Raw genomic sequence first — 12,645 nt, 5'->3', positions numbered from 1 at the left:
TAACTAAAATAGGTTAGATGAAGGGCACTGTAAAAGGCTTATTTCTCCTGTTAGCAATAAACAGGGTTGAAAGTTAGTAGGCATTTAAAGAGTAGATCTTTAGAGATTAGAGGTGGGGACTTCTTAAGTTTGGTGAGGTAAGTCCCACCTAAGATCTTCACTTCCCTCCACTGGTATTTATTCTGTCCTGCTACAGCACTGGGACATTTCATCTCATGTGCTCTGACCTTGCCAATAGCAAAGTAGGAGACAATGGGTTTCTTTTGCATGCTGTTCTGTTGAGATAAGGGTTTATGACTGTAGGCAATTTGCAGGAGAAAAGCCTGCCACTCTGCGAAAGGATTGTGCTAGTCAAGTCTGCACTCCTTCACTTGCATCTGATTTCCAAATATAACTACCAAAACACAAGCAACTTCACCTAAGGATTGCAGAACTTTGTCTAAATTTTAACAATTTTTTTTTTTTGAATCAGTGAAAATATCACATGGCAGAAACATCAGAAGTCCATGAGTTTTTGCTTCAACAGTTAGAGATGTATGGAAGCCTAGGATTAGCCTATTTCCTTTCCATTTTCAGTATTTATCTGGAATTAGCAGTATTTTTTTTTCCTAGTGGTAATTTGCAAGGAAATTACTTTTGCTTTTTCCAGTTTGCTAGAGGGATGTTAGCTGCGCAATCACCACAGAGACGGTATGAATATCAGCTGCATGTCAGCATCATTCAGTAGACATTTCCACCCCTGCAGGGTAGTTTTCTTTAGGTGTGGGTTTAGATAGGGCCATCTTCTCCATTTACCAGATGTGTTTGTCTGTATTTTCAGCAGTTTTCACTAATAGCCATGGGAGCAGATATTGGTTTAGAGAAGTTAGCCTAGAAGTCTTACAGCTGCAGATAGCTGAATAATCAATAATGGCATTTTGGAGCAAATTTATAAGCAAGCTGAGAGCTGAGAACTACCAGAGAAGAGTGGGAGGCTCTACCTGAAGTGAAGAGAAAGAAAAATTGAAAAGGGTTATTCCAACCAAGTAAATGATACAGAAGCATGTTTTCATTTCCTTTTCCCTGCATGGCAGGAGGAGCTTTAGTAAGGAACTTGAAAAAGCTGATACATTATTATGCACTGTCTGAGAATACACTTTGCATGATATATTCATTTTCTAAGACAAATGCATGGTATTTAACCTTAAAACTTAACTGCCTTTAGGGAGAAGGGCTTGTTTCCAAAGAAAACAATGCCTGATTGAGAAGCATTAATACCTCCCGGAGGAGAGTAAAGAAATTAAAATATCATTATAAAACACCACCCCTCTAATTTACTTTTCATTTTGCAGTAGCAAGGGAAGAATATTGCCCCATTGACCTAAGTACTGGAGAAGTGTATGGTGATTCCTATTTATGTCAAAAATATGTAAGTCCTTGGAATTTTTTGGAAAGTGGTGGAACTTGATATCATGCCAGTCTTGCAGTAGATTATGACCTGTGTATTCCATTAGAGTAATATGGTTGTGCTTACATTGTTTAGTAACATATTGTTAACTACAAAATTTTGGCTACTATCTTGGGGTTTCTGTACCCATAAAATAAGTTGCATTTTGTTGGATGTCAGTCAAATTTTAATGATAATGCAAAAAATAAGAAATCAGTGCTTTTGTACAGCTCCAGCTCACAGACATGTAAATGTTAGAATAGAAATGCAAGGAGACAGTGATGGAGGAAAAACTTAGTTTTCCCTACCTCTCTTGCAGTGGAATGAAGGAGCACAAAGGTGAATTATACTTTCAAGAAGCTTTCTTTATATATGCTCTCCTTATTTTGTTATGTAACAGGCAGCCTTACATTTTGGTAGATTCTAAATATATTAGTTATTCTTCAGGCTCTGGATAGTGGCAGAACAATATTTTAGGCATAAGAATTAATGTTTATGTAAAGGCTATACATACTCTGTACTATGTAGGACCTAGAAATGCTTGTTGTATTTGCTCAGGTTTTTTTTCTTAATACCCTTTATCTATGTTTTCCGTAGTGCATTTCCTCTGAAGCTTCTTACATAGTCTCTGTCAGTCTGTCTTCCCAATATGAAACATCTCTAAACTTTCTTAGTCCCTCTTACTAGAATTTATTAACCTTTCCTTGCCCTCTTGCCTCCAACCTATACTGACCCCTCTGAGACTGCTTTTCCCATCCTGAATCTGCTCTATCCGTGCTGTAAAACTGAATATTTACCTGAAGTGTGGGCCAGGGGACTGAATTTTGCCTTTGCTGCTGTGATCTTGAACCACTGCTATAAGCAAAGACCCAGGAGAATTCTTTCAATCCTTGACATCAGTCTGTAGTTTTATGACCTTACCAGCTTCATGGTTTCATCTTAGGGGTAAATTTTCCATTCCTATGCCACAAATCATTTTAATCTTTTCTTGCTGACCTTGTAAAAATGCCCTCTCTGCATTGTTTACTCCTGTCAGGGTGTTACCCAAGTGCTCTGGACAGTTTCAGTTGAGGTAATTAGCTTTTGCTTGCTGAGAAGTCTGCTTCGGATATTCTTCACTTTGTCTGTTAAACACAAGGGTGTATTTCTAGGCCAGAAAAAGTGTCCCATTCTGTGTTACAGAAAATTGTATTTCTAGCTTTGGTTTCTCATTTAGAAGCACTGCTGTTAAATACTGTCAAAGCATTGTTATATGCATGGTACCAACTAAGCCATGTGTTTAGTTGCCTAGAGAGCTAACCCAGGTGGAGAGGAACCAAACAGAAACATTATTTAGTATCGGTTGCTCTTTACCTGCAGCAACAGCTCTGTCTATAAGATACAAAGGGTAACACACATGTGAGAACAGATTGTTAGCAGTGAGACTATTTATGAACCAACCCAGAATTGCACATGGGCTGAGACTGCACATGTCTCAGAAGAAATGCTGGTGGAATAGCACACAAGGGAATGGTGATATCATCACTTTTGCCTGTCACCTTTCTACATATTTATGAGTTTTATGGTTTTAGATTACCATGTATTATTAAGCTTTTAAGTTTTTATAGGTAAAATTTTCTAGAATTGGAGTTTATTTTAAAAGAACTAAAAGTCTGAAGTGAGTGACCTGCTTACTTTAACAATAAAGTAAAAATTATATATAATTCAAGTAATTAATGTTTTCTATTTAGAAGTATTTTAAGACTTTAAAAGTATATAAAACTTTAAAAAAATGTATAGCTAGTTTCAAGAAGAATCAGTGGCAATGAAGAAGATAAATTTAGAGTGTTCCTCTTTCGTTTAATGTTTTTAATATTCTCCCTGCCTGACTTCCCAAAAATATTTTCACAATCTTTTCCCAGTATTTCTTGATGCAGGTTACTGTGTTTGTATATGCAATGGACATTGCCAAAGGCTTTTCAGATTAATTTCATTTGAAGAACTTAATGCTTCTGCAGCAGCAGAAGTACCAAACAGCTTTTGTAAGTGCTGTATTTTCAGATCTTACAGTCATAAAGCTGGCCACATCAGTTCCATGGAAAAAATTATTTTCAGGAATTTTATGACAGGCTGCCAGGACTTAATGCTCCAAAGATATGTTGTCCGCAACATCCAGCTGTTGTAGAAATCTTTGTATTAAATGTTGAATTAATACCTGGCTCCAAACCTGGTGTGAGGAGCAAAACTTTGGGTTCTTTGATCATGGACTAGCCCAGGCACCTCCAGATTTCCTTACTGGGGACAGGGCACGCTTGTCTCCTAGGGGAACTAGTGCCCTCACTAAAAATCTAGCAAGGCTCATAAGTAGAGCTTTAAACTAGATGGGAAGGGGACGAAGACAGGCTAGTCAGGAGTGAGCCTGGAAGTGCTTGAAGTGGAACTCCAGTGCCTGAGAGATGGTGTGCTGGCAAGGACCGCCAGTATGTCACCACAGAGTGAGTGGGGACGAGTACCTCTGATGACAGAAAGGATGAAAGTGGCACTGAGGGGTTAGATATTCCAAGGACCAGTCATTTGGGAATTAACACTATTCTCTTTATGAGGGCTGAGGATTCACCAGCCCAGCTGAAGTGCATTTACACCAATGCACGCAGCATGGGCAATAAACAGGAGGAGTTGAAAGTTATTGTAGGGCAAAGAGATTATGATGTAGTTGCTGTCACGGAAACGTGGTAGGACGCCTCGTATAACTGGAGTGCAGCTATGGGGGGTTATAAACTTTTCAGGTGGGACAGAAAGGGTAGGGGAGGTGATGGAGTCATCCTGTATGTTAGAGAGTGCTTTGATACCCTTGAGCTTGATTATGGTGATGACAGCATTGAGTGTGTGTGGGTAAAAATCAGAGGAGCCCACAAGAAGGAGGATATTGTGATGGGAGTCTGTTATAGACCACCCAGCTGAGAAGAAGCAGCTGATGAGCTCTTCTACAAACAACTGGGAGTAGTCTCAAGATTGCTAGCTCTTGGCCTTGTGGGAGACTTCAGTCTTCCAGATGTCTGCTGGAAGTACAATACAGCAGAGAGGAAGCAGTCTAGGAAGTTCCTGGAGTGTGTGGAAGACAAGTTCCTCGCACAGCTGGTGAGTGAACCAACAAGGGAAGGCGCCCTCCTGGACCTGCTGTTTGTGAACAGAGAAGGCCTTGTGGGGGATGTGACGGTTGGAGGATGCGTGGGACAAAGTGATCATGAGATGGTAGAATTTTCAGTTCTAGGTGAGGTGAGGAGTGGGAATTACCAGAACAGTCACATTAAATGTCCAGTGGGCAGACTTTGGACTGTTCAGAAGGCTGTTGATTAAGTCCCATGGGAGACAGTCCTTAAGGGCAAGGGAGCCCACGCGGACTGGGTGCTCTTCAAAAAGGAAATGCTGGCAGCTCAGGAGCAAGCCATCCCCATGTTCTGGAAAAGGAGCCAGCAGGGGAAAAAACAGCTTGGTTGAGCAGAGAGATCTTCAGGGGCATCAAAAAGAAGAGGAATGTCTATGAACTTTGGAAGAAGGGACAGGCGTCTTGAGTGGACTACAGGGAGGAAGTGAGATTGCGCAGAGAAAAAATCAGGAGGGCTAAAGCCCAGCTGGAGCTCAGCTTGGCCAAGTTGGTGAAAGATAACAAAGAATCTTTCTATAAATACAGTAACAATAAAAGGAGGACCAGGGAGAATATTCAGTCCCTATTGGATGCAAATGGAACAACTGTGACAAAGGCTGAGGACAAGGCTGTGGTCCTTAATGCCTTCTTTGCCTCAGTCTTTAATAGTGCCAGTCCAGGCACTGTCCAGAGAAGAGCAACGAAGCTGGTGAAGGGGCTGGAGAACAAGGCTTATGAGCAGTGGCTGAGGTAACTGGGGTTGTTTAGCCTGGAGAAGAGGAGGCTGAGGGGAGACCTTATTGCTCTCTACAACTACCTGAAAGGAGGTTGTAGAGAGGAGGGAGCTGGCCTCTTCTCCCAGGTGACAGGAGCCAGGACAAGGGGCAATGGCTTCAAGCTGTACCAGGGGAGGTTTAGGCTTGACATCAGAAAAAAATTTTCACAGAACAGGTCATTGGGCACTGAAACAGGCTGCCGAGGGAGGTGGTTGAGTCCCCATCCCTGGGGGTATTTAAAAGACAGTGGGTGAGGTGCTGAGGGTCATGGTTTAGTGTTTGATAGGAATGGTTGGACTCGATGATCCTGTAGGTCTTTGCCAACCTAGTGATTCTGTGATTCTGTGAAGATGTTTATGTGCTGATGCATTTTGCATTTTACCATTCTTTTTGTTATAATAAACCATTAGTTTTCATTTACAACACTGAGATATGACCTGTGATTTTTTGACTTAAAAATCTACACAGATTTGTCTAGTTTAAACTTTAAATGTTATAAGAAGCAGATTAAGTCTTTTTGTATTGAGTACTTGAATCTAGGATTAGTTAACAAGTGTTGTCCCTTAGGTCTGTATTGGGACCAGTGCTGTTTAATATTCATTGATGATACTAACGGTGAGATCAAGTGCACCCTCAGCAGATTTCCAGATGACACCAAGCTAAGTGGTGCAGTTCTTACACCAGAAGGACAGGATGTCATCCAGAGGGACCTGGACAAAATGGAGAATTGGGCCTGTGTGAACCTCATGAAGTACAACAAGGCCAAATGTAAGGTCCTATACTGGGTTGAGACAATCTGCAGTTTCAGTACAGGATGGGGGTTACTGTGATTGAGAGCAGGCCTGCAGAGAAGGATTTGGGGGTGCTGATTGATGAGGAGCTTGATATGCACTCTCACAGCCCAGAACACCAACTGTATCCTGGGTTGCATCAAGAGAAGAGTGCCCTTCTACTCCACTCTCTTGAGATACTTTCTGGAGAATGGTGTTTGGTTCTGGAACTCCCCAGCATAAGAAGGGTATAGAGCTTTTGGAGCTGATCCATAGGACGGCCACAAAGATGATCAGAGGGCTGGAGCACCTCTGTTATGAGGACAAGCTGAGAGAGTTGGGGTTGTTCAGCCTGGGGAAGGCTCCGAGGAGACCTCATAGTGACCTTCCAGTACCTAAACGGGGTGTTCAAGAAAGCTAGGGAGGGACATTTTAGAAGGGCATGGAGTGATAGGAAGAGGAGGAATGCCTTTGGATTGGAGAGGGGAAGATTTAGACTAGACATTAGGAAGAAATTCTTCATGATGAGGGTAGCAAATCTCTGGAACATGTTGCGCAGGGAAGTCATGGGTGCCCCCTCCCTGGAGGTGTTCAAGGCCAGGTTGTATGGGGCTTTGAGCAACCTGACTAAGTAGAAGATGTCTCTGCCCATGGCAGGGGAGTTGGAACTGGATGATCTTTAAGGTCCCTTCCAACCCAAACTATTTTATGATTCTGTGATTCTAACTGAAGTTTTTTGTGTTGTTCTGGTCTTCATATTTTCTGAGTGTTGAAGCTGTCATCCACAGGATTTCCTTACAACCAGTACTTTCAGTTAGTCGAATGTTTTGTGCTAGGTTTCCAGAAAACAGGCAATTTAATTGTCTGCTCTTTAACTTCTCTTCCCAAGAATGAAAGCACCTTGGTTTGTGGAGTGCGAGCTTGCAGTTTTCTCTTGACTGCTGAGATAATTGGCTGAGTTTCTGTCGCAGTGGCAATTAAAACTGGAATACCACTTTGTTTGTGTTGGGTTCCATTGCAGGACACAACTTGAAAATGAAGCAAGTTATTTTTAAACAGTGATTATTGAATGGCAACCCCACGTTCCATATAGGGAAAGTGGTAGCAAGAAGTACACGGGCATTTGCATCAGGCAAAAGAGTGTTGCCAGCAGGTTGTGGGAGGCCATTGTTCCCTCTAAACAGCTCTGGTGATACAGTCTTTAGTGTAGGTCCAGTTCTGAGCTCCCAGTACAAGAGAGAGAGAAATATAGTGAGTCCAGTGAGGGACTGCAAAGGTGACTGAAATCTTGGAGTATGTGGCACAAAAGACAAAGCTGAGAGTGCTGGGATCACTCAGCTTGGAGAAGAGGAGGCTTGTGGGGTGACAGGAGGTTGAAGAAGATAAAGCAAAGCTCAGTAGTGTCTGGTCACAGGACAAGGGACAACAGGCACAAAGCTAATTACAGGGAGTTCCACTTAAGGATAATAAAATGGTTTGGGTCTGTGTGGTGGTTGGTTTCTTGGTGTGTTTTTTTGTTGTTATTTTTTTATGGTGGGGGTGGTAATGCAATGAAACGAGTTGCCCAGAAAACCTGTAGAATCTCCATACTTGGATATATTCAAAACCAAACTAGACAGTTTCCTGAGCTGCCTGTAGTAGCTGACTGTGCTGGGAGCAGGACGGTTGAGCTCTCTCTAGAGCTCACTTCCAACCACGACCATTCGGTAATTCTGTACAATTCAGTATCAGTAGATGAATATCTACCTACATGCATAGGCAGGCCAAGCCAGCAAAACACTACTTTGTCTGCTATTAACACAATTGTTTGCCTGGAGAGTTGGGAGGTAGGTCCTTCTTTGAGCTGGTGTTAGAGCTTATCCAGTGAAAAAGATGCCTGCCTGAGTTATTCTAAGCATATGCAGTAAAAAAGTTAGGGTATCAAAGGATGAATGCTCTTTAAGAATAATTGGTTTTGCCATAGTAAAGATTCCCCTTCCCACCTCGTTCCCAATGTTAAGACCTAGTCTACAACAATCCCTTTGTTGTATAGTTGTTTTTAGTTTTTGCTTCTTTAGGATTATATCATTGGGAAAAAATATTAGGATTTAGTTCAGAAATTCAGTATTTTGGTAATTTTAAAGTATTGCCCATTTCTAAAATAATCTGGAAATCTGCATAAGTAGTTTTTAGAATTTCTTATAAAGTAGGTTTATATGCCAGTAGATTAATAAAACCACTTGCATGTTCAGAGCTTGTATTTGTTTAGTTTTTGACAAATTATATTCTGGGGCTGTTTTACGGTTTCAGAAGATTTATAGGACTGCATTTAATGGCAGCTTCTTTTGCCTGTTCTGGAACACGTGCCATGGTGGTTTTAAGTGTGCTGTGCATGTTTGACAAGTTAGAAACTTAGCAATCCCCATCAGTGCTGAGCCACACTGTCTCAGGCTTTGTTTTTGTTGGCTGGTATCCAGTACCATGCTATAAAATACATTTACTTGACAGTAGAAAGTGGAGAACCACATTAACTACAAAGTTTAAAAGGGCTGGCTAAACACATGCAATAAATATTAATAAAAGAAAAGGCCACCCACCTTTGACCTTCAGTACTTGTTATTAGCTTTGTGTGGTGGTTTAGAGTTATTGTAGCATTTTCAGTATTACATAATACATGTATGAATCTCTTATTTAAATTAACTTATTAGCAACCTTGCATTAGTTGTCTTGGTTACTTATGACAGGGATCATGGACATAATACATTATCAGAATTCTTCTTTGTACTTCAGAGTTAACTGTAAAAGATTGCTGTCCTTTAGTTGTTCTTATAATAAGCAAGCTGGGTTTATTTTCACCTGTAAGTGAATGGGAAGGTATACTGTTGTATGTATATCTATGTAGAAGGAGGATGTTTTACAGAGCAACCTTATAAGGAATGGTCAGTTGATTCATATAAACTCATCTCACTCCATTTTTCTTCTTAAACAAGAATACAAAGCAGAAAGACAGCTCACAAGAGAGTCATCCATCATTTTGTAGCAAAATGAAATTCTGAATCATGATGGCTGAATGGGCTTCAGGATTCTTTCCAGTAGAGTTTATGTTATGTGTCTCATAGTATGCAAAAAAATGGCATCTGGACCAAATAAAAAATAGTATGGAAGACAAAATGGGAAGTGATTAAGGAGTCACTAGAGCTGATACTTAACCATTCTCTTCCAGATTAGATGGTTCTCATCTCCAAAGTTATAAGCCTGTATTACACCTCTAGTTATATTTTAGCTTTGCTGTATTTCTCTTATTAAGACATTAGAGGTTCCAGTTTTGTGAATTGTATGCCCTGTATTATGTAAAAAAAGTATATATAGGGATACTTTAAAGACGGATGATAATGCTTGACTACTGAATTATTAATTCACTTTGAAAAGAGTCTATTCCTATTTTTTTGAGAAGGGAGTAGTAGTAATAATCTCGAGGGGAAAAAGGGCTAGAAAACCAAGCATTTTTCAGTAAAATACTAACATTGCATTCTGATAGCTGTCCGTACATTTATTATATCTGTAACACGCTTCTAAGACTTGTCTTTAGTCCTGGACAATATCCATTTAAAGAGTCTTAGAATCATAGAACTGCTAGGTTAGAAAATACCTTTGTGATCACGGAGTCCAACTGTACCTGTTCACTACTTAATTATATTCCTAAGCACTTAATCTACTCGTATTTTAAATACCTTTAGGGAAGGTGACTCAACCACCTCCCTGGGCCGTCTGTTCAGGTGCCTGATAACCCTTTAGGTGAAGAAATTTTTCCTAATACCTAATCTGAACCTCCGCTGGCCCAACCTGAGGCCGTTCCCTCTTGCCCTATCACCTATCACTTGGGTGAAGAGACCAACACCCACCTCGCTACAACCTCCTTTCAGGTAGTTGTAGACAGTGATAAGGTCTCCCCTCAGCCTTCTTTTCTCCAGCCTAAACAACTCCAGCTCCCTCAGCCGCTCCCCCCAGGACTTGTTCTCCAGCCCCTTCACCAGTTTCGTTGCCCTTCTTGGGACACACTTCAGCCCCTCAATGCCTCTCCTGTAGTGAAAGGCCCACAACTGAACACTGGATTCATCAATGCTGGGTACAGGGGCAGAATCACTTCTCTGGACCTGCCAGCCATGCTGTTTCTGATACAAGCCAAGATGCTATTAGCCACCCTGGCTGCCTGGGCACACTGCTGACTCATGTTTGCCTGGCTGTCAACTGGGAGGAATTACTATCTCTCAAAAATAAATACTATCATCTCCCTCAAGCTCCCAGTTAGTCAGATGCACGTGCATGTTTTGTGTCTATGTTAAGATGTGTTGTCCTTCGTGGCAGATAGCACCCACTACTTCGACTCTCTTGAGTCTTACAGAATTTCTGTGCTGCCTGCTGAATCAGACTGAATACAGTAATCACACAGAGATTCAAAATCACATGAAGAACCACGCTGTGTCTATAAAAGAACAATACTCTTAATGTCTGAAAATTAGTTTCTCTGCTGACCAGAAGGGTGACAGAGATGTGAGACACTGGCTTCAAATACCAAGTTCTTCTGGCTGTTGTGGGATGTAAGAACCAAGAGTGAAAATCAGCTACTCCTCCGTTTCTGTAGTCAGCGTGTGAAAGGTCAGCACTGTATGAGAAGAAAGGAAAAACAGAACACCGTGGAAGAACTAAAAATAAAAAGGTCGAGTCATGAAGGCCTGCATTGCTATATCTGAAGCACTTCATTGTTCTTCAAATCCCCCTTTAACTTTCCATTTCCATTATGCCCATGAAGTCTCTGGAGCAGTTAGTCTGTGGAAACCACTGGTTATCACACTACCACCAATTTGTACTTCCTTCTCTGCCTACATCCGTGTTTTGTCACTCCTTTTACAATGTATTATGCTCTGTAGAGGAACTTCTATTCATTCATGTGTTCTTCCATGTGCTTAAGCTTGTTCCTGCTACACTATGACTTTGACCCACTGCTTGACTATATGAATATTAATTCTAAGATCTAGATGAATGACCAACTAACTATCAATATGTTGCTTTGTTTCAGAGTGTCGTGCGTTGCCTTTGGCATCCCAAGCTGAACCAGATCATGGTTGGTACAGGAAATGGTTTGGCCAAAGTGTATTATGATCCTGTCAAAAGTCAAAGGTACGTAATCATGATTAATGATTAAGAACACTGTTTTTTCCCCAAATTTAGCCTGATTCTATGATCATATTAAGATATGAGAAAACCTATTTTGTAGTTTTATTTAGTAAACAGTAGAAAGAAGAAAACTACAACAATTTGTTTCTGAAAAGCGGCACATTTTCCTGTTGGCTTTTCATGGTGTGGTATGATGGCTGTTCTACCTGAATTTACAAATATTTCATTTTTTTAATTGCATGAAAGCTGCAGTATGAATAACTGACCATTCATGTGATCTCTATGAAGTTGCTGATGTGGTGTTATTGAAAGGATATGATACGTATTGTATTGTCATATTTTTGAATGTCTTTTTTTTTTCTCCTGGAGTAAAAATCTCGTGTAAAAGATTAGCTTAAACTTCAGCGTCTGTGGAGTAGTACTAGAAGACCCAGTTTGAGGGAGGCAAACCAAGGAAGCACATTCTCAGTGTTCTGCTAGTCTTCTCCCCCACCTCATGTGGATTTTGCCTGTACATCTAGTGGAGAGGTAGTAGTCATTCATCAAAAGGTGACTTGTCAGCCTAGAATGAAAAGACCAGGACTTAACTATTCTATAAATATTTATTTTGCAATTAATTTGCTTTTACCATCTGGATTGGCTGGAGAACTGAGGTCTGCTTCCTTCCTGTCAGCAGGGGGGAAATGCACACTTCATCTATAGTGAGTGGTAAGAATAAGATGTTCTTCCCTTATATACACTTATCTTTGTTACACTGGCATCCAAAACATACTGTGTTACAGTTCACAGTTTCTGACTACTTACTGTGCGCTGTACATTTGCATGGGAGGATAAATTCTGGTTTACAAGATTGTCAGAAATAAGGTTTTCTTTCCTGGTCTTTGTCAATTTAGAGAACAAAAGAGTTGATATCATTGTTTGGACCACTTTCTAGAGGGCAGCCTGAGTCTCCTAGGCATAGACCACAAGAGCCCTAGCTCAGTTTTGTGCCGAGTTTGTTTTCTGGTACTTATAGTGAGTCGTACAGTCTTTCCATCTGCAGTGTTACAGATACCTCTGGTTAGATTATTGCCACCTCTGCTGCTTAGGAAGAGTAATAGGAGCAGATCATTGCCCCTGTTTGGAGAGGAGCACTTTGAATGTGCACATGGGAAGTATTCTGGACAAATGAAGTGTGAAATGAATCTTCCACCCTTATTTCCGCATGTCATATAAACTGCTCTGTAACAGAAACACTAATCTCTCTACCCTTCTTCACATCTGTGTGGACAGGCAAAGATACCTACGTTCATGAATATTTTAAGTGATGTATAATTTTGTTGAAACTATGTCTTGAATAAAAAATTGTTTATGTTTGATATAAAGAGACCAACTGAACTGCTCTATGTTTCCTCC

General features: G+C 40.8%; 1 protein-coding gene across 1 annotated transcript in view; it reads left to right on the top strand.

Annotated features, from left to right (window-relative positions):
* The window catches only part of WDR70 (WD repeat domain 70), a 146,930-nt gene that overhangs the window by 121,419 nt on the left and 12,866 nt on the right, over window positions 1-12,645 (top strand). Inside the window, exon 14 of the mRNA XM_069880104.1 lies at window positions 11,153-11,253. Within this exon, the coding sequence (XP_069736205.1) occupies window positions 11,153-11,253 (101 nt within the window). The remainder of the gene's footprint in view (window positions 1-11,152; window positions 11,254-12,645) is intronic.

This window comes from Phaenicophaeus curvirostris, chromosome Z (assembly GCF_032191515.1).
Source record: "Phaenicophaeus curvirostris isolate KB17595 chromosome Z, BPBGC_Pcur_1.0, whole genome shotgun sequence".
Taxonomy (NCBI): domain Eukaryota; kingdom Metazoa; phylum Chordata; class Aves; order Cuculiformes; family Cuculidae; genus Phaenicophaeus; species Phaenicophaeus curvirostris.
Note: the sequence above shows the minus strand (reverse complement) of the source record. Positions and strands in the feature narration are given on the sequence as shown.